Source organism: Rutilus rutilus, assembly GCF_951802725.1.
Source record: "Rutilus rutilus genome assembly, chromosome: 25".
Lineage (NCBI taxonomy): Eukaryota > Metazoa > Chordata > Actinopteri > Cypriniformes > Leuciscidae > Rutilus > Rutilus rutilus.
Window position 1 is genome coordinate 13500089 of NC_140229.1, and position 25160 is coordinate 13525248.

A 25160-nucleotide genomic window follows, 5' to 3' on the forward strand; every position below is an offset into this window, starting at 1 on the left:
GCGTTCAGTCACTTTTGAGGATTTAATGCAGCAACTGCTTACAAGTGTGAATTCTGAAATGTTTTGTTCAGTCAGGAGATTAAAGTAGCTGTTTGAATGTTCATTCAGCTGTATGATCAAACAGCAGAAGTCACAACCGCATTCTAACTCATCATAGCGTCAACCATAGTGTGTAGTCGAACATGGCGGTGTCCATAAAACCGCACAGTTTTACCATGATCGACGGCGCATAATTAATTATGTGTCCAATCGAGGCACATGTTCATCCATTTGATATTTAAAATAACCCACAGCAGCATTAAATGCTTTGTTTGTAAGAGTTGCAGAGAGTACGTTTGGAGCCGCGCGTCATGGGAGCTAGTAAAAAACAGCAGCCATATTAAGCACAAAATATGAGACTGACATCTGTATTCTAGTGATCTGTAAAAATAATTTTATTTGCATAATCTGCGTAATAGATTACATCAACACATCGTTCCATCCCTATTCTTAATACATGGAGATAGCATTATAATTCATTGTTGACTAATATGGGTTTCAGGGCTCAACAGTGCGAGTTTTTCACTTGCATTTGCAACAACAAAAAAATTTGACTTAAAATATATGTCTGTGAATTGAAAGGTCATAAGTCTGAAATATCCTAAACGGTATAACCAAAAGTTTTGATTATCATTTTAAGAGATGTTAAATTTGAGGCCAAAAAAAACAGGAATTGCAATATGACTCAAAGTGGTTATTGTCAATGATTTAATAAAAAGAATGTGAGCGCTCCACGTTCAAAGTCAAAACGCGGCGATGTTGCGCATTCTACAGGCTCGCTTGTCAGAGCAGTTCGCGATCAAGGAATACCATGCATTTATGTTAAATGATTGCTTATGATTTACTTTTGATGAATTATGACAATGTTTACTCGATGGTGTTTGTATTGTAATATGTTTTAAATGCTTGTAAGAGTGCATATTTTAGCTCCTCTGATATGTTTTGGGCTTGTTTGTAATTCGAAAAAAAGTCTCGCATTATGCAGAACATTCTTTTTCTAGCCACTTAATTCAACAAGTCTTAAAATTGCGACCATTTTGTTCGCATATGCTCCCGAAATTGAATCTGTGTGACCTCAATTTACTCACATTTGTGCAAATGCAAATAATTGTTGTGGTGCGACCTTTTTTCTAGAGATGCATCGGTCGACCGGTGTGGTGAAGAGATGAGTCCCACCGTAGAGATGAATCCCACCATAGAGATGAGTCCCACCGTAGGACCCAAGCAATCCGATTGGTTCAAAGCACGTTTTATGGGTAATCGCTTTAGTGCCTGGTTACAAATACGACAGTCAATTTATTATACAAGTCGTTTGATCTACGTTATAACGACCATTAATGTCTTTTAACTTATTTTTTTCAAATACTAGTATGTAACCGAAGCTATTGATTGTGAAATTAAACATTTCTCGTTCTTAGTGTTTTTTAGTTAGCTTACATATGCAATTCATTTACTATACAATAGCTGTTTGTCTTTCTGTAAAGTTGTGTGTACTGTGAAAAGCGCTATACAAATAAATGTATTACTTGATGGGCGTTATCCCACTTAAGGCGGGACTCATTTCTCTGGTGGAACTCATCTCTTCACCACACCGGCCATAAATCGGAAACGGCCAGTTTGTGCTCTAAACACACGATCGGCAACCGGCTGGTTTTTAGTTTAATTTTGGCTGAACTCTATTCCGGACTTGCACACAAACCGCATTGTAATAATTTCCCAGAATGTAATTTGTGTGAAAACATTACGAAGTCTGTTAAAAGGACGTTAACACAGGACAGAAACGGGACACGTTAAAGACGGATGCAAAGAGGAGAGCGCAGACATGGAGTAGAGAAAATACCAGGCACAGCAAGATTATTGTTCGCGATGCGAAATATAAGACGAAAAATATAAATATTGAATGGGGGTGGGGGTTTAAATTAATGTATCTCTGAAGAGAACTGACTGACTTCAGAATAGTTTCGATGGCATTTTCTTTTCCTCTTACCTCCAAATAAAGTAGTGTTTATAAGCGCTGCTGCTTTGTTAACAACGGTACCCAAAGAAACGCTTATTTTCCGTAGGCTGTCAAAGTGAATTTACATTTTTATTCATTCAATCAGTCTGTTTTTTTTTTTTTTTGTGCAGGTGTGCCTTATGTAGCACAATTTCACAAAGCAAAAGTCAGACCATTCTGTATTTGCTCTTAGTCTTGGAAATTATGCAATCTAATTTAAATAAAAAACAACTGCTCATTCTACATGTGTGTAGCATCTTTGTTTGGATTGTGATTAAAATGCTATGGTTTCCTATAATTTCAAATAGCTACAGATGTTTGTTGTTTAAGGCCAGTTTGGCCTGTTATAGAGCAAATAAACAACAAATAAGTGGGGGGCGGGACTCTTCAACCGGTATCGGAATTAGCAAATTTACTTGTAAAAAAATTGGAATCGGCAATTAAAAATCATGATCGGGGCATTGTTTTTGTTTCTCTACAAAACGTGCTGTTTTTAAATAAAATAAATCCTTTAATATGTATTAATTGTAGTTGTGGTGCTTCTTATTTTTTGCTGGTACTTCTTAACATTTTTACGTTGGGAGCACCAGTTCTACCAAGTAAAAAAGTAAATTTCGAGCCCTGTTCAATGTTTAGAATATAAATAATTATTAAATGCAGTTTGAAGCAGAAATATTTAAAAAGTGTAGTTTCAAATAAATAATCATTTTGCTTGTAAAAATGTCCTCGTATCCCTTAATTAAGAAAATGTATTTAATACAATTTCATTGTGTCCCATAAAGTTCTTAATTTTTCAAATTAGGAGCATATTTGTTCCTTGGGTATTATGAAATGAGAAAAATAATTATTGCCCACTTGATCGGGATGATATATTTACCTTCTGCCCCAGTATATTGGTATACCATGCAGTGTTATGTTGTTTTAGTCATGGTTTGACCCATTTTTCTTTTTGCCTTGACCAGGTCAATGGTTGCCTCCAAAAGGCCGCTCAAGGTCTCAGATGAACGTCTCCAAACGTACCTGCAGCGACAGAACCAGCACCTGGCTGCAGCCATTACAGGCAACGACCATGAGCCTGAGGTCGACCCCTACGCTTTTGTCGACGGAGATGTTAAGTTCACCTTCTCGGATAAGAAAGACAAAGCAGGGGGAGATAGAGAACCGGGGAAGAAACACAAGGTGAGCTACACTTTTTTTTTTTTTTTTAGAGATATAATCCTACAATGCACTAGTTTTAAGGCTGCACTAACATTCAAAAGTTAAGAGTTGGTAAGTTTCATTTTAATGTTTTTGAAAGACATCTCTTATTCTGTAATTAACTGCATTTATTTGCCAAACATGTGTACGGTATTGTAAAAGTAAAGGTGCTTTTCTCTTTATACAAGCTAGTTTCAGTTTCACTTGGAAATGTGCAATGTTACGGAAGTACAATGGGCTGTGAATCCCGTTTCACATGGACTCTTTTTCCCTGTGAAAAGGAATTTTAGAAGCTGCAGATTCTCCATTGGCAGTGTAGCATGTAATGTGCTGGCATCATGTCTGCTATCTTCAGCTTATGGGAGATTCCCATCTGAGATCTGAATCTGACACCCTCAAACGTGGAGGAGAGCGCATGAATAGAGGGGGCGAAGACAGTCTCTCCCATTCCTGTTGGATTTTCACACATACTTTTAGCGTCTTTTTGTGGCAGCTGCGGAGGCTGAACAAAAATCAGCTTTGTCCTTCTGTATTCTGTTACTCCATCATTTTGTAAGAGCTTTTTTGGTACCTACTCTCAGAATTACACGTCATTTGTGTGTCTTGGTACCTTATAGTCTCTTTTTGCAGTAATTTGGGCCATATGGTACAACAATCTCATTGCTTATAGCGCACATGTGTTGTATCTGTTACGTATAAACATACACACAGCGGCGTTCATTTGTTTTAAAATACAGTCTACATAGAAAATTGGCTTCTCAACTCCTGTACTCCACCTCAGGGTTCTGCTATCGATTACGGGGCGGAGTGATTTGCATGTACAGGCGTTTATTACGGAGTTGGTCATTAGGATGTGAAGTGTGTGTACGGAGGAACAGATTACACTCTTTATGCGGAGAGACGGCCTGCAGCGTAATGAAATTATGCATGGCGTAATGAATCTCCGCATAGTGTGCGGCTTGCATTGTAATGGTGGCTCTGGGAGGTGCAGGCTGCATGAGGGGCAGGTTAAGGGTCTGGGGTGGGTTTCTAAGGTGCTGTGGGGAAAGCTGCTGTCCCATTAGCCTGCTCTGTTATCTTATATTACAATGTTATTTATTATGCTGTGCGTGGAAGATTTGGTTAATTTGGTGACAAAGTATAAATATGCTTCCACCCTTCCTCTCTCCCTCTCTTTGGTTGTCTCCTGTTTCTCTCCTTAGCTGTCACTCTTTTACTCTTCTTTTACCATCACCTTTTCTGATTGGTCACTTTCTTCTCTGTGATTAATTAAAGGTGTTCTAAGCGATTTCATGTCACGCGTTTTTTAGCCTGCAGCCTCCGTTTTGTTTGACAATACTTCGAACGTCAACAAGAAGTGACGTCACCCAGCATCGTTTAGAGCACCTTTAACGTGATCATGAACTGATGCACTCTGGGCTGTTTTATTGTGTTTTATGGAAGTTAATCATTGAGTGCTCGATTCTTATACATTGACGACTTCACTGAAAAAATGGTAAAATATGGTAACTACTTCTACATTTAACTGGTTTTACTCAAGTCAAAAATATTACTTAACATCACCTAATCAACATAAATACATTAATTTATACCAACAAAACAATTTTTATGGGTTAAATAGAGTAGAAATAGCTCTTTAAGGTAACAATTGCAGGTTGCCACTTTTTAAAGTGCATATGTTTTGGTTTTTCTCAACTTACTTGCCATTGATATGTGCCAGAAAGTACAATTTGGACCCTGCATATATAATCTAACATAACCTTTGTGTATCTGTGGCTTATATATTACATTTTTAAACCTATTTTATTTTGCTCTCTTGCAGGGAGAAGATGGCAGTGCTGCTCTATCAGATGGTAAGGATTGTCCTGTTACACTCCAGTGACTCTCTCATGAACCCTCTCAAACCCTGAGTCCATTTATTTTATTTGAAATAGTTTCCCTGTTGACAGCCTGGGCCGATTTAGTGTATTGTTGCCCATAAAGGTTAAATGTGTTCGCTTGGTGAGGGAAAGGGCTTGTCCTGATGTGGTCTCAAGCCCAGGCTGTGGTTACGCTAGATAAAGCTGGAGAACAGGACCATGTTAAGCTCTTTCTCTTTCTCTCTTGCTCAGATGCTCAGCGGGCTGCGGCCAATAACCGGGCCGCTTCCACCAGCCTCATACATGATTCAGACCTGGCAGTCTCCATCAAAGACCTGGACAACCTCTTCAACTCAGATGAGGATGAACAAACAGTCAGTATCAAGCTGTATTTCTGTCTCCCCTGAATGGCTTTGTGTCACTGTGAATTTTTCTCTCAATCTGACGCGAGGACTCAGAGTTCATCGCCATACATGATTAGAAGTAGAAATATATCATCTGTACTCAAAATAATTACTGTTAAAATTGCCATTGCTTTGCTATTGGAAAATAAGGGTATGTTGTAATGGAAATATATTTTCTTTAGAGAAATTGCTGTAATTTGAATGAAATCATAGTTTTGATTTTTGGCTAATTTGTGTATTTCTCCATAGCCTGGAGCACGGAGAGCTGTAAATGGAGCAGATGAGAAGTTTGGCAGCAAGGAGTCGAAGCCAGCCACACTGGACCCTGTCTCCTGTATAAGTGAGCACAGTCTCTGTCTCTATAAATATACAAGATTTACTTCATCATTGAACTCTGTATACTGCTCCCTGCTGGCCACTGTGACAACTTTTACATTGCACGCAGACAAGCAGGGAAGGGACATCATGCATATATTTCTTTGAGAGGGAGCAGCATATTCATTTTCTATTGCAATTGGAAAAGTTTTTTGTATAGATTTTGACAATAATTATTTTTGTTTTCCACAAGAATAAGTAGGAAATAGGCCCATGAGATGACTTGAAACGACATACTTGTCATGGATGTACCGCCTCCTTCTATCCCTTTCACTTACATGTCATCTTTCTCTCTGCCCATCCCTCCCTCAGGCACGGCTGATCTACACCAGATGTTCCCTACGCCACCGTCACTAGAGCAGCACATCATGGGTTACTCCCCCATGAACATGGGCAGTAAAGATGGCTGTATGGAGCCTGGCTCTGGCCTCAACAATCTGGACGGCTCTACGGTTCTGGGTGGCCAGTTTAAAATCGAGGTGGAAGAGAGTTTCTGCAGCCCCAAACCTTCTGAAATCAAGGTGAGATGCTGTGTGCAGTACAAGAAGTTTCCAGCGTCAAGTCATTTTTCTGTCCTGACAGAAAGCGAAATGTTGTGCAGAATGACACAATCACAGCCAATCAGAATCATGCTTAATATTAGGATTTTTGTTTTTGCAGGGACACAGCTGTTCTAAGATATAAGCTTGTGTGCATTTTAGGGGTTCATTTAGTTTTTATTTCCTTATTGACAACCGAAGTTTAACCATTAACAGACAAGATTATGTTAAATTAGAATTACATTAAATTGGAATGAATAAGTGTCTATGACCCATTAAAAGTAACACCAACAACAACAAAAAAAATTCCCAGGTGTTTAGTTTTACATGTGTGAATGGCAGCATAAACAACAGAACATGAGGATTCATCATACTATCACACACCTGCAGTGCTTCTGTGAATGGAGAAAAACATAATAAAGTCATATGTATAAAAGGAATATATAGACCTTTACGCAAAATATATTTCACTTCAATAATTAACAGATTAACAAAATTAAAGACAAAACTGCGACAAGTAGTATATGCTGAGATTCGGCTCATTTTTGTGGCGCGCCCCCCAAAACAAGTTCACGGAAAGGAAACCGAGATGGCAGAAGCGGCAGCCTGTTTCTTCTCTTTATTTTACAAAAGCACAATGATTTGTTTTTATTGTGAGTGTATACAAATAAAAGTAAACTCTTTACAGTTTAGAATGATGTCTTACTCTTACCTGAACAGTCTGTATTGTATAAAGCGCTATATAATTAAAGGTGACTTGATGACTTATTAATCGGTCAAAATTCTTACTGTCGGTTAACCAGTTAATTATGAGCATCCTGAGAGCATTTACTCATTTGAGTGCCTCTTGTGAGAGTCATTTCTATTGTTTTGCTGAAGAATATGGACTTATACAACAGCGAATTTAACATTTTGTTTCTTTCTCTCTCTCTCTTCAGGACTTCTCATTTGTGTACAAGCCTGAGTTTTGTCAACCGTTTGTAGGCTGCTCCATGTTTGCCCCCCTGAAGTCTTTGCCTAGTCAGTGCCTGCCCCCTATCAAACTGCCTGATGAGTGTGTTTACAGGCCCAGCTGGACTGTGGGAAAACTGGAGCTACTCAACTCTGTACCTGCTATGTCCCTTTTCAGCAAGGATGGGTGAGTTTCACATCTGGGGTGACGCACAAATTCATTGAACCTACTGAATGAACAACACAACAGAGCCAACAACCTCAGCCATTATATATATTTTTACACAGACTTGTGTATGCACTAAGAATGTCTCACAAAGAAATGTCTGGTTCATATTTCGTCTGTGTGAAGGAATGAGCTGTGCCGTTTCATGTAACTACGTGACGCTCATGTTTTCAGCGCCTGCTGTCTCACAATATGAAGACTTGAACACATGAACATATCCAGATGTTCTCTGCTCTGAGAGAACGCTTAATGTGCATTTCATAATTTTATTTGAGAAAAACTATTGTCAAATACAGTGAAACTCGAAGGTCTTCACTAGCCTGGTAATACCAAACTCTGCTACTTCGCTTTGCTTCGTAGACAGAGTCTGGCATGGCATAATTGAAAAGCGTTTTCTTTCTCGCGGGAAGGCGCTTGTCTGAAGTTTAAAATCATTGGTTCCCGTAAGCCAATCACATAACGTTTGGTTATGGCGTGTGTTATGCGCATGCTCAGCCGCATCTAACTTCCACTGTAAACACATGTAGTATGATGCGAAAACAAAACCATCGAGCGAAATACCGGAGTGAACATGGCTGTGAACGACTTTTGCAGATTATGTGAAGTAAATCTACGCATCCACGGTACAATCAGTGTCTACGTCACGGCTCTCAGCCCGCCCTCTGTTCGTTGATTGGCCGGCTGTTTTCAGGCCGGAGGAAAACGGAAAGCTATTACGCTGTCTCAGACTGAGTATAGAAGCGAAATGAAATTGAGCGGAAGTAAGAAGTCTGACGTAGTCAGGCTAGGTCTTCACTACAACCTGTCAAAATAAATTTTCGGTTTAACCTGAAGAAATTGACCCTTCTATAGTACAATAGAATGTACTTCTCATTATAACAATAATAACAACAATACATTTTTTTAAATAAAATAAAACATTATTTAAAGGGATAGTTCACCTAAAAAGTAACATTTTGTCATCATTTACTCACCCTCATGTTGCTTCAAACCTGTATGAGTTTCTTTTTTTGATGATATATTTGTTAAAGATGCACCCAATGCAACTTTCTTGGCCGATTTCGGATTTTTTTTGTAATTGTGACCTGCCGATTTCGATTTTCTTTCAAAGAACTATAATTGATAGCATATACAAACAAAAATCGACTTTTCTTCAATGCAAATATTTTTTTAATAAAAAACAAACAAATAAAAAGACAAACAACAGCACAAATAAATGCAGTAGAATAAAGAGAGAGATGAAATAAACACAGCTTGTTTTTCAGGTGGGTATACAGTATATTCAGGTAAGAAATGCTACAGAAATGAAAGTAATCAAATGTAAAATAACACTGGATAGTCTTCATTGCAAAAATTAAACACGGATGAATGCTTACAACTAATTACCAAAGTTATTCAGTCAAGATCAGTGAGTGGTTTTCTCTTTGATTTTTATTCTTTGATTAACATTGAAAACACAGACAGCAGCAGGAATATTAGACTGCTGTCACTTTAAGAGTTTATGCACAGATCCAATATACTGTTACACAGCTTGCGTTATCTTAGCTTACTAATTAGGTTCCAAAACTTACTGTGTTTAACATAATTTTGTGTGTATTTGACAGTTTATTTTGCACAGAAAGACAGTCATTTTGGTATTTGCGACTCACAAAGTGCTTGAGACTGAGAGGCGGCTTGTGAGCATCACTTTTATAGATCAGTGGTCCGTTCGCTTTTGGTGTGAATGCGAAACCTGCAGGGATTAGTAAAGTTATGCGCAATACAGACAAGTGATGAGACGAGTGAGTGTGAGGAGGCGGCTGTGTGTCACTCTGCCGTCAGAGAGAATAGAGTGAGAACATGCACCTGACGCTATTCCCTGTGCCGCTGGCAACAAAACGGGACCGGCTTGGAAGACATGACACTGTTTACCGGTCTAAGCCGATCATGCGGAAAATCTTGATTTTTCCAATCAATCTTGATTGATTTTTGATTATTGAAATTAGAAGAAACAAAACAAAAAATGTTTTCAAGTTTGTTATAATAAAGCATTTGTTCAACAAAAAAAAAGAAAAAACGTTTTAATTAATTTAATGGTCATTTTAACTGATTATGCTGATAATAATAATAATTGATTGTTTAATACCGTATATACCATGAAACATGATATTTTTGGAGACTGTTATCATACCGTGAAAATGTCAGTACACACCTTTTGTTCTTAGTAATGGCGAATAGAGAATAAAAGCGAAGAACAGGTGTTAACACACTAGTAATTTGGCTGTCAAATCCATCTGCTGTCACTTTCCTTTTATTTTCTTACATTTAAAGCTGCTTATCTCAGAGCTTCTTCACTGTCCTTACTCAAACAACTGTCATCTGGATTGCTTTTTCATCTGATGTTATGAACCTGTTTTCAACTCAACTACACTTTCATTCTATTAGGCTGAAGTTAGGCTTGAGTTACGCTGCTTAAATGCATTGTTTTTATACTGCGGCAATATCGAAGCAGATAAAAAAAAATCAAATAAAGTTCTTTTTATACATTAATCTCAGAGAGCAAAGAGAACACTGTGTTCTTGAACATCATATTTGATGTCAGTAGAAATTCAGTGAAATCGAGAGAGAGGAGGGTAGTGTTACGAATGGTCGTTGACAGTGATAAGTCTGGTTGTAAAGTCTACGTTTGTTTAAGTCAGTTCAAAAGCCCTTTAAGAGCTAGTTAGGCGTCTTTTATAACCCACAGCAGCTGGGGGAGAGGGCCACGTCTTCAAATGGGGGACCTTCAAACGCCTGCCTGTTTTTAAAGGCCACCGGGAGCCACACTCGGCATTCTCACACACAGACACACAAACACGGTCCATGTGGCACAAGCTGTGCTTTCATTTCTTGCACAGCTGCCTGTTGGACCGTCTGTCTAAAAATAGTTTGTTCTCCCTCCCCCTGGAGGTCTTCTTAGGATACAAGTACAGTACTGCAGCTCATAATATATGTCCACTGTGTTATATCCAATAATCTTTTTTGTTGGTGAGAACAGACATTTTAAATGTCGCTCATTTGTTGTAGGGCTTGATTTCAGTGATGCCCAAATTACCCTCTTGTCTTTTTTCTGCTCTCTTCACTCTAGTGAAAACAATGCTATGGAGCAAGAGTACATCCAGACGTATACGCCCACTCAAACCCACACGCCATTCTTGTCAAACAGCGCCCCGCCCAGCAACAGTGGCACAAACATCCTCCCGTCCCCTGCCACTCCTCGTTTTTCAGCTCCTACCCCTCGTACCCCACGGACACCCCGGACGCCCAGAGGCCCAGCCAGCGTACAAGGTTCCCTCAAATATGAGAACTCGGACCTGTACTCGCCAGCCTCAACACCCTCCACCTGCAGGCCGCTCAATTCTGTGGAACCTGCGACGGTTCCCTCCATCCCCGAAGCCCACAGTCTATACGTCAACCTCATCCTGTCGGAGTCTGTCATGAACCTGTTCAAGGACTGCAACTTCGACAGCTGCTGCATCTGCGTATGCAACATGAACATCAAAGGCGCCGACGTTGGCATCTACATCAGTGACCCCAACATGGAGGCCCAGTATCCCTGTACTTGCGGCTTCAGTGCCGTTGTCAACCGGCGCTACGGTAATGGCTCCGGCCTCTTCCTGGAAGATGAGCTGGATATCATCGGACGGGGTTCGGATGTGAGCCAGGAGGCGGAGAAGCGCTTTGAGGCGTTACGGAGCATGTCGCTGGAGAAGACAGGGGGTGGAGGCAAGGATCGAGTCCCGGATGAGCTTATCTCTCTCCTGCAGGATCAGTGCACTAATCCCTTCTCCCCCATCCTGGCATTGGACCCCGAGGGACTGTCTTCCCAAGGGCCAGGGGGCGTCACTGTACCACCATGTGTGCGTGTAGAGGAGAGGGACTTCCACAACGACTGTTACCTGGCTCTAGAACACGGGCGGCAGTTCATGGACAACATGTCCGGTGGGAAGGTGGACGAGACTCTGGTGAAGAGCACGTGTTTGCACCATTGGGCCAAACGCAGCGGTAAGAGATTAGAGCACATTCAACGTTTGTTCACGTCTTTTAAAAAAAAACAATTCCTCTCATTAAGCTGGTACATTAATTATCACAGATATAATCACAAAAAGAGGAAGACAATCACATATATAAAATTTAAAATAGTCATAACAACTTGGTCACAATTTACCCTACTTACTTTCATACACATTCCTGTTCTTATAGTGTCTTACAGTTAATTGTTCCCAGTCCTTCCTTTTAGAGTGTTGAACACCAAATATTACCACTTATGTGTTGGTCTAGTAATGCATTGACATTTCGGCAACCAAAAATATTTTTCATATTGAACAAAAGTAGTTTTGGAGTGCAAACTTTTCCACTTGTGTTTTTGGCTAAATGAAAACTTAATTTTTGGATATGGTGTTTTTCATAAAAAAAATTGTTTTGGTGCATCACTATATTCTACTCATGTTTATATATGATAGTAAATATTGAATATTGACAGATTTAAATGTCTATATTAAACTATATTAAAATTATCTCTCTCTCTCTCTCTCTCTCTCTCTCTCTCTCTCTCTACACAGCGGTGGATGTGAGCGGGCTGTGCTCTCAGGATGTGTTGAGAGTTCTTCTCTCTCTCCAGCCTGTTCTCCAGGATGCCATCCAGAAGAAGAGGACCGTTCGCTCCTGGGGAGTCCAGGGGCCTCTCACATGGCAGCAGTTTCACAAGATGGCTGGAAGAGGGTCTTACGGTGAGCAACAAGGGTACTTAAGACTAAATAGGCCAACACAATTTTTGGAGGGGAAATGTTCAAAATCATTGTTGTTATGGATAATTACGTATTCAAGATTGTTAATAGACTTTGAAACTGATGTCAGGGGGAATCTTGATACCGCTCTCCTGTAATGTCTATGTACTATGCAATTAATGTTGCGCATGCGTGTTGTAGACCATCGCACTGGTGCCAGCACCAATTTTCCTGACTGATAAGCGATCCCATTTTTGATGCATGTGAGAAACATTAAACCACAAACGTGCCAAAAGCGGAACGAAATAGAGCTGTTCGTTTGAACCGTGCCGCAGACCATTTATCAGATCAGCTCAAAGCACACCACAGTGTGAGCTTAGAGCGAATGCATTTACTTGCTGACCGTTTCAATCACACCACCACTAAACAGCACTGTAAGATCAAGTGAGAATTGTTTGAATTTGGCACAGAGCTCTCCCATGCAAACCACAAATCAAATGCCTTCTGATTTAAACTAGTTTAAAGCCAGATGAAACAGCGTTGAAAACAACATTTAACGAAAATAAGGAGTAACATTGAGTCACAACAACACAGTTAGAAAGCTTTCAATCCACAAGTTGCCAACATTCACCATGATTTACTGTACCATGATTGTTTTCATAACTGAAACCATGGGATTGTGACAGAAATGTGGAAAATTCATATAAAATTGTATTATATTATTAATGTTAGACATTAAAATGGATTATAATTACAGTATTTTTTTATTAAGCTATAGAAGTTTTTGTGCATTTGTATTATATTAAATGTCTTTTGGCTATTGTTTTTCATAACAAATGCCATAGAAACATGTTACATGTTAGTCAATGTTACCATCCGTTAGTTTTGATTGTAGGAGAAAATTAGTAATTTTTTTACCTTTTTGCTCTGTTTTCAATTTTAACGGGTTTAAATTCGTCTTTGTGTCAACTTCACAGAATGTGATGCTTTCTTGTATAATAGTACGGTGATGACTCATAAACCATGTGTATATTGTGTTGCACGTAATGGTAATTTGTAGGGCTGGACCCGAATATTCGAATATTAAAATATTCGTTCAGTGGGTTGGTATTCGATTAGAAAATTTGACATTCGAATATTGTTTTTTTTTTTTTTTTTGCACACCTGGCATCCCCCTCGAAACGGTTCTCATTCGCGCTTGAATATGTTCAACACTATAAAATCTGGCGAAATACAATACTCTTTTTTACAATTATCTTATATAGCCTAGCCATTTTTAATAGGATGGACAGTTGAAGGAACCCAACCTCGTTATACTTAATAAATATATTTGCTTCTTCTTGGCCTACTAAAGTGTTCCTGCAACGGGAGTATTCTCTGGCTAGAGCGCAGAAAAGCGGAGTTTGTATGGACAGAAGTGCATGCCTGAGCTTGTATTTGGGTTAAGCTGCGTTGCTTTGACATTGTGAAAAATAGAATAATAGAAACAAAATGTATTAAGCTTTTTATCAATCTAAATTAATCTCGTTTTTAATTTAACTTAGTTTAGTTTTTCTTTATTTAAATTTCGTTTTTTTCTTTATTTAAATTTCGTTTTTCTTTATTTAAATCTACCCTCTACTGTGTCAGTAATTTGTTAGTCAGAAAAATATTAGACTACCTTATTAAAAGCATTGCTTAAGTTAACAGACCTGTGTGTGTGTTACGTGCAAGTGTATTTACTTTGTGTAGTTCATGGGGAAGATGTGTTTAATATCACTAGTGCAGTGTCCGTTCTCGGAGCATATAAGCCCTGCCCGCGTGAGGCGCGCCGCTTCCCGCTCGCGTTGTTCTGTAGTTTATTAAAAGTTTATTAATTCTGAACGCGTCGCGTCTCGCGTCTCTATCTATATTGCACCAAATGCAATCCAAATTACACTGCACTCCCTTGTGAAGTCGATTGGATGAACGGTTCTCGAAATAATCAAAATGCAAACGGACAGACAGACACATAGATAATAATGCCTTTATTAGAGAGAAGAATATGTTCAGCCCCCTCTCTCCGAAGCTTTGAATATTCGATGTTCATTACTACCGAAGCTTCGAAGCTCAAAAAATGGTATTTGGACCATTCAGCCCTAGTAATTTGCAGCTTGCATTTGCACTCCGCGGCTCACCACACCCAGTTTTGTCGCATTTTTCAAAACTGTGGTGAGAACTGACTGCTGCTGAAACAAATATGACCCCTTAATTTGTGAAATGCTCACCTGTTTGACGTGTTTGTCATGTTCTGATGATAAAACCACAATTAATTGTCTGGGTTCTACAACTTTCACTCAGTAAGCAAAAATCTGCCTTTAAACTTGAAAGAGATAAAGATTGGACATTTGATCGTGATAATTATCGATATCGGCTGATATGAACATTATTGTTGTGATAATTTTTTGGCCATATTGCCCAGCCCTACTCTCCTGTCACTCTGACTCTCACTTTATTTCCTAATTTGCTCCTCTCCAGGCACGGATGAGTCTCCGGAGCCTCTGCCTATTCCTACCTTCCTGGTTGGGTATGAGTATGACTTTGTGGTGCTGTCTCCCTTTGGCCTGCCGTACTGGGAGAAGCTACTGCTTGATCCCTTTGGCTCCCAAAGAGACGTAGGATATCTGGTCCTTTGCCCGGACAGCGATGCTCTCCTCACCGGAGCAAAGAGCTTCTTCAGAGAGTTGACAGCGGTCTACGAGGTAAGGGAGTTTGTCAATCTTTACTTTAATGTTCCACTCAGATTTTTGTCTGCCACTATCCACCTTATTTTTCAACTAAGAAGTAAGCTATTTCCTGTGAATGTGAGACTTCCCAATTCATTAGCCGCTACAAGTAAATAAAGTGCAGTAAACTGTAAAAGTATTTGCGCAACAAACTAGTGTGAACATGATTACGATAATAAACTAAAATAATGTGATAATAAATAGCACATTTCAACATCAATCAGAATAACAGAGTGTTGCTGTACTGCCAAAATAATTGGAACTGACTGACACTGGAAGCCTTGCATGATCGTTAAAAATGTTCATGCCCACTCTTATGTTAAAAATATTGTGGATAAATACAATCTAACAATGCAATAACATGATACCCTTTTTTAAGTGATGTACAAAAATGGATAGTTCGTTTCTGTGTCCACTGCACTCTTTCAGCATTTCCTGGCTTCCCTGTACTGCTTTCTTATTGGTCTCTTTCTGTTTCTGCCCAACAGTCTTGTAAGCTCGGTCAGCATCGACCAATCTCCAAAGTGTATGCTGATGGCATCGTTAGGGTAGGTGGAGCTGCTGCCAAGAAGCATTCAGAACAGCCAGTCAACGATTGGTTCCTGAAAGCGGCTGGTGGCAGCAGTGATGCATTTGCCAAGCTCAAGCTGTTTGCCCAAGTCTGCAGACATGACCTCGGTAAGACCATCTCTCTCTCTCTCTCTCTCTCTCTCTCACTCTCTCTCTCTCTCTCTCTCATTCCTATTGTCATGAGAATAAAATAAATCAAACAGTATTTCTCACTAATCTTTGTTTTGTCCCTTCTGTTTCTTCAGCTCCATACCTCGCTACACAGCTATTGGACAGCTCCCTCCTCATTCAGCCAAACCCTATCCCTTCTTCCTCCCAATCATCTTCCTCGCAATCCTCTTCCAACTTACAAACCTCAATGGCCTCCGGAGGCTCCGCCCTCAACAACAACAGCGCTGCCAGCAACAGTGGCTCAGGCCTGTCAGGCAACACCAATAACACCTCCTCCTCCTCCTCAGGCCCTCAGGGCAGCAGCATCCAGTCTGCCAAGCCCAGCTCGTTCCCTCCCTATGGAAGCATGGGAGTCCAAGGTAACAGCTCCCAGTCTGGGGCTCTGGGCCAGCAGGCTGTCACCCAGAACTCGAGCCTCTCTGGAGACAATTCAGCCGTCAACAGCCAGACTCAGGGGCCATCTGAACCACCAGAGAGGTACGCAATGTATTTGTTGCTTTTTCCTGTCTTAATAGTGGCATCAGGTATACATTTACCCTGAAATTGTGATGCAACTCTTAAAATATTCAGGTTTTGTTTTAAAAGCACATTTAAGACCCTTTCTTTTCCTCATTTTTTTCAGCACTATGGAGAGAGAAAAGGTTGGAGTTCCCACAGACGGCGAGTCCCACGCCATCATGTACCCACCTGCCATCATGATTTATGTTGTGGACCCCTTCTCATATGAGGAGGCGGAGCCAGGGACGTCACAATCAAGCATGTGGACGATGGGACTCCTCCGCTGCTACCTGGAGATGCTGCAGGTCCTACCAGCTCATATACGCAACTCTGTGTTTGTACAGGTAGGTACAGCCGCTTTACCTGATACTCTACAGTGGACACATCTTTAAAAGCCAATTTAACATTTCACAATGATCTTTGCATATATGCGAATGGAAGTCAACAGAACAAAAAGTCTAGCGCAGTGGTTCTCAACTAGGGGGCCTCAGAAACTTCCAAGGGGGCCTCAAGATGACTATACATTTTTTAAAGCAAGAGAAAACAACCATTAAAATTAGCTAATAATCTATAGATTTTTTTATTTATTCACTGCCTCAACAAGGGTTCCCATGGTTTTGAAACGCCTGGGTATATGTGGAAGCCTAATTTTAAGAATGTGATTTCTAGATCTGGAAAGTAATGTAAAATCTTAACTCCATGGCCATTTTATAATGAATATACATGTTTTTATTTTTGCCAAGCTCTAAAATATTTTATCAGATTGTGAAATTGAATAAAAATTATCTAGTTCATTTAAGAACAACTGGAAACTTCATGTAAATTCATTGCTTAAATGTAAATTCATTGCTTAAATGTAAATTCATTGCTTAAAAAGAGTGGGAAGAACATTCTCTTAACTTAATTGTTGGGCCTTCGAATATTGTTGTGGACAATGGAAGGCCTTGTAATCAAAAAAAGTTGAGAACCACTGGTGTAGTGTGACTTTATTGCTACCGTTTCTTTCCTTTTTGACACCAGAAGAATTTATATAAAGACAATAGTAAAACGAATCACTGTTTTACATCTGTGCACTTTGTGTTCTTAGATTGTCCCCTGTCAGTACCTGCTTCAACCTGTAAGGAGTGAGGAGAGGCACCTCTACGCCCAACACCTCAAGTCTCTAGCCTTCTCTGTCTTCACCCAGTGCAGAAGACCCCTCCCAACCTCCACCAATGTGAAGTCACTGACGGGTTTCGGCCCCGGCCTTGCCCTTGACACCTCCCTCAGGAACCCAGATGTGAGTAAGGGTCCAGCAGTTTGATCGGTTGATAAATTCAGAAGCATTTGCCTTTCCATTGTATGGAACAGAGTAGCTCAGACAGCCACCAAAATGTCTTAAATCTCCAAAATATAAAGTGTTCCTGTTTTTAAAGTTAAATTGCTAAAGCTCTGCCAATACCTTAGACTGTCTGAGCTGTTGCTTTGCCATGTTAAAGTGCCAGTCCCTTGTGTCAAAATGAACACCCTGATTTGAGGCTCCCAGAGCCTGTGGTTCTAACCTCCTCCATAGAGCTCCTGCACCGCCAGCCCATTCAGACTCTTTAGTGGCTCTCAGTGCTGTATGAGAACCCGGTGACGTGTGGAGACTGTTACACTGACCTCCCTGTCCTGGAACAAAACCAAAGGGGACTCGAACAACCCAACAGTTCTCTTTCCATTATCTGCTTGGGCAGCTCCATGAGACCTCCCTAATGGGATCCGGCTTGCATGTTTTGGCAGCGGAATCCGAAAGCTCCACTTGCTCTCCTTTCTTCACCGAGCTATTTGTAGAATCCAATTTTCTCGCTCCACTCGCTAGCACTGTTTCTCCCACCCTACTTCCTTTCCCACTCACAAAAGAGATGTGACTACTTGGTGGGGTTTATTGATTTTATAAGAGAGGAAAAAGCTATATTGATGTGTGCACGGGTATGACCACCATTAGTCTGAGGTTGATGGTTCGACCTTAGACTTTTTCCTCTTTGCTGGTTTTGCTGGGGGGCTGGGAGACAACTTAAGTTCTATCACTATTTTATTTTGACATTTGACTTTCTTGCCACAGAGACCAGAGTGTCTGCGATTGTACACGCCACCTTTCATCCTGGCCCCAACGAAAGACAAGCAAACAGAGTTGGGCGAGACTTTCGGAGAGGCGTCTCAGAAGTATAACGTCCTTTTTGTGGGCTACTGCCTGTCACATGATCAAAGATGGCTGTTGGCCACCTGCACGGACCTGTACGGAGAGCTACTGGAAACCTGTATCATCAGCATAGACGTACCCAACAGGTGAACTACAACTTTACAAGTGTTCAGTAGCATAGTGGGACATATGTGGGCGCATTAACTGTCATATAGGTGTCATATCTAAATATTGCTACCTTAGTCATGACAAATGAAAGACTTAACACCTTTGTAACACTTTTACTTTAATCTCCATAATGTACCTCTTAAATATAACAAATTTACACATTTGACTAATTTCTAATCAGGTTTAAAAAATGTAATCATAAAATATCTAATCATTTAAAATATATTTAAAGCCTTTGTTTTTAGAGGTTTTATATAATTTTCTGTTTTTGTCATCTCAGAGCAAGAAGGAAAAAGGGATCTGCCCGGAAGCTGGGCCTACAGAAGCTTTGGGAGTGGTGCCTGGGTTTGGTTCAGATGACATCATTACCATGGAGAGTGGTGATTGGCCGACTTGGACGAATAGGTCATGGAGAGTTGCGAGGTAATGCCAATGTAATGCTTTTAGGCCTTTAGCCTTGGCGATTTTCACAACACAGTTGGATTTGAGTTGTTACTGCTTTTAAAAAAAGGTTGCTACATAAATATGTTAATATTGATAAAAAAAATTAAACAATTCTCAAGAGAATTCTTTTAGGTGGCACATTTCAAGCTAACTGCTCAATCAGCATCCTGGACCAAAGCAAATTAGTCTTAAAATTCATTTTTAAAGTCACAAGATTTGTTAACACTGCAGTGCAAACATGGACATTTTTTCCCCAAGGAAGTAAATTTATGGTTTTCTTTTCCTCTTTAAGACTGGAGTATTTTACTGAGCAGAAGGAATCTGCAGTCAGTGTCTCGGAGGCTAAAGGAGAACTGTAGGCTGTGTGGGATCTCAGCAGCTGACACTCCCAGCATCCTTAGCGCCTGCCTAGTTGCCATGGAACCCCAGGGCTCATTTGTCATCATGCCAGGTAGAATCACACTTCCTGTTTCTCTCCGTATGGTGCGCATGTTGTCGTCCTCATTTTTATAGCTAGTTTGTTGCGTTAGCAGTAATTAGTGTGCATAGGTAGTTCGTTTTTGCTTCATTTGTGGCACAAAAGGGACTTGTGAAAAACAAGTTTTTTTTTCTTTTCTTCAAACTTTCCAAACAAGTTTCAAGAACACTTAAATGCATATTAAACCGGAATAGAATACTTAAACAATGAAAAATTGCACACTTCAGCTTTAAAATATAGGCCCACATTGCTGTAGTCATGCGTCTCTTTTCTGTGGATGTGAATGATAGCCTCAATGTGTCATAACGCATGTGTCTGCTGTCCCTATCTGATATACGCTCCTGTCCTGTGTGTGTCTCGATCTCATAAAACACTTTTCTACATTCCTATTGATTCCTGTGCTGGTGTGATGATACTGAAGATCGATGGCTTTATTTGACAAAAGCTTTTTATTCTGTCATAGTATCAAGATGTATTACATCTGATGGATTTTGCCCATCATTCACATAGCTTTGAGAGCTACAGGTTTTTTTTTTTTATACTAGGATACCTATGCAAGGAAAAAACATTTTTGTTCGTATTGAATTAAACTTATTAATTTTCATTTTTTGAATTTCAATTTCAGACAAACCTGATTCACTGATGGAAGTAACTGCTAAGAATAGTACTTCCATCCATGAATCCTTGTTTCTCTTGAGTTCATTTTCAGTCTGTCATTTTTAATCTTTGCTGTCTCTGTTCTTTTCCAGACTCTGTGTCAACAGGTTCGGTGTTTGGTCGAAGTACAACTCTGAACATGCAGACATCCCAGCTGAGCACCCCGCAGGACACGTCTTGCACACACATCCTGGTGTTCCCCACCTCTGCCTTTGTTCAAGTCAACAGCTCCAACTACCCGCACGAGGACCTTGCCTTCAACCCTGGCAATGGTGAGTACTTTTTTTTCCTCCACTCTATTTTACTTGGTAGCCTGTGTTTCTGTCCCACTTGGAGATGTTGCAATATGAAACCGTTGTACCAGATTTAATGTCATGTTTATACAAATCCTTGAATCCTTGCTTTATCTCTAGATGGATCGGATCCAATCGGTGGCATCTTTGACCTCCTGGAGCAGGAAGGTAACGACCTGGTTGATCCTGACATCATAAGCATCCTCCCTGCCTCACCCACCACGTCACCAGTTCACTCACCAGGATCCCAGTACCCCCATGGAGGAGATGGGAGCAAGGTAACCGAGAGTCAAGTTAATTTACCTCTAATAAGGAACAAATAATCGGAATATTCTCTTGCAAGACCTTGTAAAGGTTAATGACATGACCTTTGAATAGAAGACACAATGGATAAGATTAGTTGATAGAATAAAATATTACTTTTATCAGCTTTTTAAGGTTTTAAGTGATTAACTGAGTAACTGACATCTTCATGTCTTTTCATCTTTTTTCAGGGTCAAAGTACAGACCGTATGGAGTCTCACGAAGAAGCTCCCAATATCCTCCAGCAGCCATTAGCTCTGGGCTATTTTGTGTCCACAGCTAAAGCAGGTCCACTGCCTGACTGGTTCTGGTCCGCATGTCCTCAGGCACAGAACCAGTGTCCCCTTTTCTTAAAGGTAACTGCTCTACTCATAATGCAGAAATGCTTCTCTTGAGATTTGTACAATTTGTATTGCAATATTTGTATAAATCACATTTTCCTAGCAAATCCTGATTCATCCCCCCAAAAAATACTGCATAAAAAGTGCAAAGTAATAATTTTTATCTGGCATTAGACTATATGCAGAGTGATTTGCCCAAAATATTTTGTCCAGAATGTCATTTTCTTGTTGACTTAGAGCAGCCTTTCTCAAAGTGGGTGCCGCGGCACACTGGGGTGTCAGGGGTGTGTCAGGGGTGCCGCCAAAAAATTACGTAGGCAAAAAAAAATAAAAAAAAAATCTGACATTTCATATATAAATATATTTGAATTTACATAAATACATTCTTCTTCTTTTTAACCCTTTCGCACGTACGCTCACACCGGTGTGATCAGTCTAGGCTGGTCCCTGGGGCACCGGTGTGATAAGAACGGTCAGTGCATGATGTGATCAACTGCGAAATTCAAATGTGCTTTCGCTCGTTGGCTGGAGCTGAGCCAGAGACAGGCGCGCTCAGAGCTGTCATATATCACAACTTTTCAGTGTTTTCATCCACATAATGTTTGTTTTAGGTTTCAGACATACTAAAAAAACAATACATTTAGAGTTTGTAAAATACACACCGATGTCAAAGGAAGAGGCAATAATAATCCTTTCCATTATAATTAGTTTTATTCATATCAGATACACATTGTGTAAGTAACTTTAAAGTTTACTCTATTCTTCTCCCAGTTCACCTGCCACTTACTTTTATGTATTTCGGGAGAAGTGGATGAATTCACGTGTTGTAAATCCAACAGATCCGATTCTCTGAACTGCATCTGCGGCACAAACTAACATGGCGGCGCATACAGCTCAACTAACGTGATCGTTATAAAGGTGTTCAAAAAACAAAACACTTCCACTTGCATATATTTGACAATCGGAATATCAGATATTTCATGCCATATCTAACAAATTTGTGAATATTTTGAATAAAAAAAGGAAAAATGACATAAAAGCAGATCATCATTCATTTAGCTCTGTTGTTGCTGCGGTGTGTCACGTGACAAGCAATGACGCGTCACCATGGAAACCATAAAGTGACACATTCTAAATAATGGTCACCTTGAAAAACTCACGCTGGGGGGTCAGCCAGAATATTTTAAATTTACGTGTGAAAGGGTTAAACATATGAACGGATTAATAAAATTGTAAATTCATTTTAGATAAATATATATATATAAAATTTGCATTTACATTTGGGTTATGCAGTGTTTTTAAATTATATTTTACACTGGGGTGCCTTGAGATTTTATGCACTTTTGAAAGGTGCCCTGACTGAAAAAAGTTTGAGAAAGGCTGACTTAGAGTATCGCCTCCTTGTGATACTGCACCCATCTACCTGTCATGCTTTGTCCAGGTCACATGAACTTCTGTTTCCCCCTCATGCAGCATTTATAGAGAATCCTGCAATGAGGGATTTTTAATAATTCAGTACTCAGTGATTGGGCCAGACTGCTGTTGGTGTGTATAAGAAAGACAAAGAAAAAAAAAATAGGCTGATATATGTATACGTATATAGAGAGAGGGAATTGAGCTCACAAAATGACATGATTTAAAGCAAAGCATTTGATTTGATAAGCAGCTGTTAGTGTATTGCTGACTTGTTGACTTGTACACAACTGAAAAGTCTGGAACAAACTGTTCCTTAATTAAGGAAATTGTAAACAGTGGTATGAATGTTTCTGGCGTCTCATGTTTACTTGTTCATGGGCTTGTCAGTTTAATTCATACCAGGCCCTGACAATGAGAGCTTTGTAACTCAGCTTTGTAGCTTGTTTTGGGTGGGCGTGGATTAATAGATGCTGTCGGCTGAAAATTTCCTCTTGCCTCTCTCCTTCTCTACTCCAGGCCTCTCTACACCTCCATGTGTCTTCAGTGCAATCGGATGAACTTTTGCACAGCAAACACTCTCACCCGCTGGACTCCAACCAGACCTCTGATGTTCTCAGGTAACGCATCTCTAATTGTTTGAAAAGCTATCTTGATCTTCTAGTGTATACAATTCAATTTAATGATAGCTAATATTGAATATGCCAAAATTTTTCTATTTCGCAGATTTGTGTTGGAGCAGTACAACGCCCTTTCCTGGCTGACCTGTGACCCTGCGACCCAGGACCGCCGCTCTTGCCTGCCCATCCATTTTGTGGTGCTCAATCAAATGTACAACTTCATCATGACCATGTTGTAACACTTACAGAGCAGAACTGAGACCTTATCAGGGAACGAAAAAAGAAGAGTGAAGAAAAGGTGGATCTAAAAACAACCCAATGGATAACTATAGTGCTGGACTTTATATGTACGTGAGTTACAACGGAGATGATCTGGGTAGGCAGTCACTACACCTGAGACCCAGCACTGTGGAGGAGAATCAGGCATCTGGTGTTTATAACACTCACTCGAAGAGAAAGAGAGGATACGACAGAGGACGAACGTAGGCCTTGAATGAGTTTTCCGCAATGTGGAGGCCAAAGAAAGAAGACAAAAGTGCTTACTGGTGGTGTTCTACATCCCTGGTTCCACGCTACTTCGACAGTTGCGCGCGGATCCTCGGTTATCATGGATTCGGCCAGTTCTATAATCAACATGTATGGAGAAGGAATCTGTATAGTATCTGATGGAAAGGGACTTTGATGCTCTATGAAATGAGAGAATGAATTCTTGGTTTTAAGACCTCTAATTCCTTGTTTCTTTTGGATGGGATTATATCCAAATGAAATGCCTGCATCTGTCTTATTTATTGTAAGTTTTTAAATGTATAATTTGTCTGATTTCTTAACCTCTTTTATATATAAAAGTTCTAGAAGGTTTGTATTGCCTTCCTGCTTTAAAGCAATTGGTCAAAAATATATGTAATCGTCTTAATTACAAAAACAAACCAACAAAAACCCACTAAAAAGATGAATAAAATAAAGTTGCGGTAGGTTGCTTTTAGAGTATTATTTTTTGTAAGGGAGACAGATTATTTGTATTGTCACGATGTACAGAGGAGACCAGAAAGGGGGTTTCTGTCCACGCCTTTGCGTGTGGACACAATTACAGCTAAACTTTAGCTGCACGGGACTTGTACAGCAATGAAGTTCACTGTGTTTAAAAATAAAGAGGTACATTGTCGTATATTGTATTTTATACCACACATTTAGACACAAAAACGAAAAACTGCAATATATAAATAATTATATATGAATGCCGCACCGGACTTGGGTGGCACTGCTTCTGTTTTAGGAATAAAAAGTCAACTTCATGTTTTTTCCTGTGCTTGTGTTTTTTGGGGGGAGGGACTGTGATGTAAAATCTGATTGTAGTGACCGAGACTTATGGCTTTGATGAAGATAACAAAGACCTATAATAAGCTTCTAGCCCCCCCTTAAGAAGTTCATTCATTTAACTTCACCATGCCCTCCCTGATTGGCTCTCCTGTTTGCACCATTTCTGAGTGAACATTTTCACTTTTAGACCAAAATCACTTTTCTTTGAGTGTGACAAAGAAATGTGTGGTGTAAATGGACTTTACAATCTGATCTGGGTACTTGTTGAAAATGCAGTGTTTGTGCACAGAGAAAGATCTATTTCCTGTATCTTACTCTGTTCAGAAAAAACTGTATGGTGATATTCAAAGACCCTGGGATTTCTCTTACCTCCCACACCAGTTGTACATGCTTTCCAAATGCAAGTGTGTGATGAACAGCATGTGAAGAGATATAGGGTCAAGCACCTGAAGGTTAGAGCACACCGACATTAGTTTACACTCCATGTGATGTTTTCACAGTTTACTCTAATGAAAATCAAGTTAGTGTGACTATAGTCAGAACTATAGTATGTGAGAAGCATACTAATTGGCTATTTGCAAACTACCACCTCAAATGTGTTTTAAGGTACATTTTCATGACAAATCCCATAAAATATAATTACATTGATCT

General features: G+C 39.9%; 1 protein-coding gene and 1 long non-coding RNA gene across 2 annotated transcripts in view; both read left to right on the forward strand.

The window, feature by feature from the left end:
- med13a (mediator complex subunit 13a) overlaps window positions 1-24484 on the forward strand; it is an 86368-nt gene extending 61884 nt beyond the window's left edge. The window contains exons 10-30 of the mRNA XM_084400918.1: window positions 2998-3214; window positions 5055-5085; window positions 5344-5465; window positions 5745-5835; window positions 6183-6391; window positions 7348-7547; window positions 10693-11609; window positions 12167-12334; window positions 14828-15051; window positions 15564-15753; window positions 15891-16293; window positions 16439-16658; window positions 17402-17593; window positions 18398-18621; window positions 18924-19066; window positions 19380-19538; window positions 20315-20494; window positions 20636-20793; window positions 21010-21174; window positions 23092-23192; window positions 23299-24484. Of these exons, the coding sequence (XP_084257044.1) occupies window positions 2998-3214; window positions 5055-5085; window positions 5344-5465; window positions 5745-5835; window positions 6183-6391; window positions 7348-7547; window positions 10693-11609; window positions 12167-12334; window positions 14828-15051; window positions 15564-15753; window positions 15891-16293; window positions 16439-16658; window positions 17402-17593; window positions 18398-18621; window positions 18924-19066; window positions 19380-19538; window positions 20315-20494; window positions 20636-20793; window positions 21010-21174; window positions 23092-23192; window positions 23299-23431 (4447 nt within the window). The 3' untranslated portion in view covers window positions 23432-24484. The remainder of the gene's footprint in view (window positions 1-2997; window positions 3215-5054; window positions 5086-5343; window positions 5466-5744; window positions 5836-6182; window positions 6392-7347; window positions 7548-10692; window positions 11610-12166; window positions 12335-14827; window positions 15052-15563; window positions 15754-15890; window positions 16294-16438; window positions 16659-17401; window positions 17594-18397; window positions 18622-18923; window positions 19067-19379; window positions 19539-20314; window positions 20495-20635; window positions 20794-21009; window positions 21175-23091; window positions 23193-23298) is intronic.
- LOC311285320 lies at window positions 21255-22759 on the forward strand. Its single transcript, XR_014626340.1, has 2 exons — window positions 21255-21386; window positions 22539-22759. It is a non-coding gene; the product is annotated as an uncharacterized lncRNA (long non-coding RNA).
- Window positions 24485-25160: the final 676 nt, after the last annotated feature.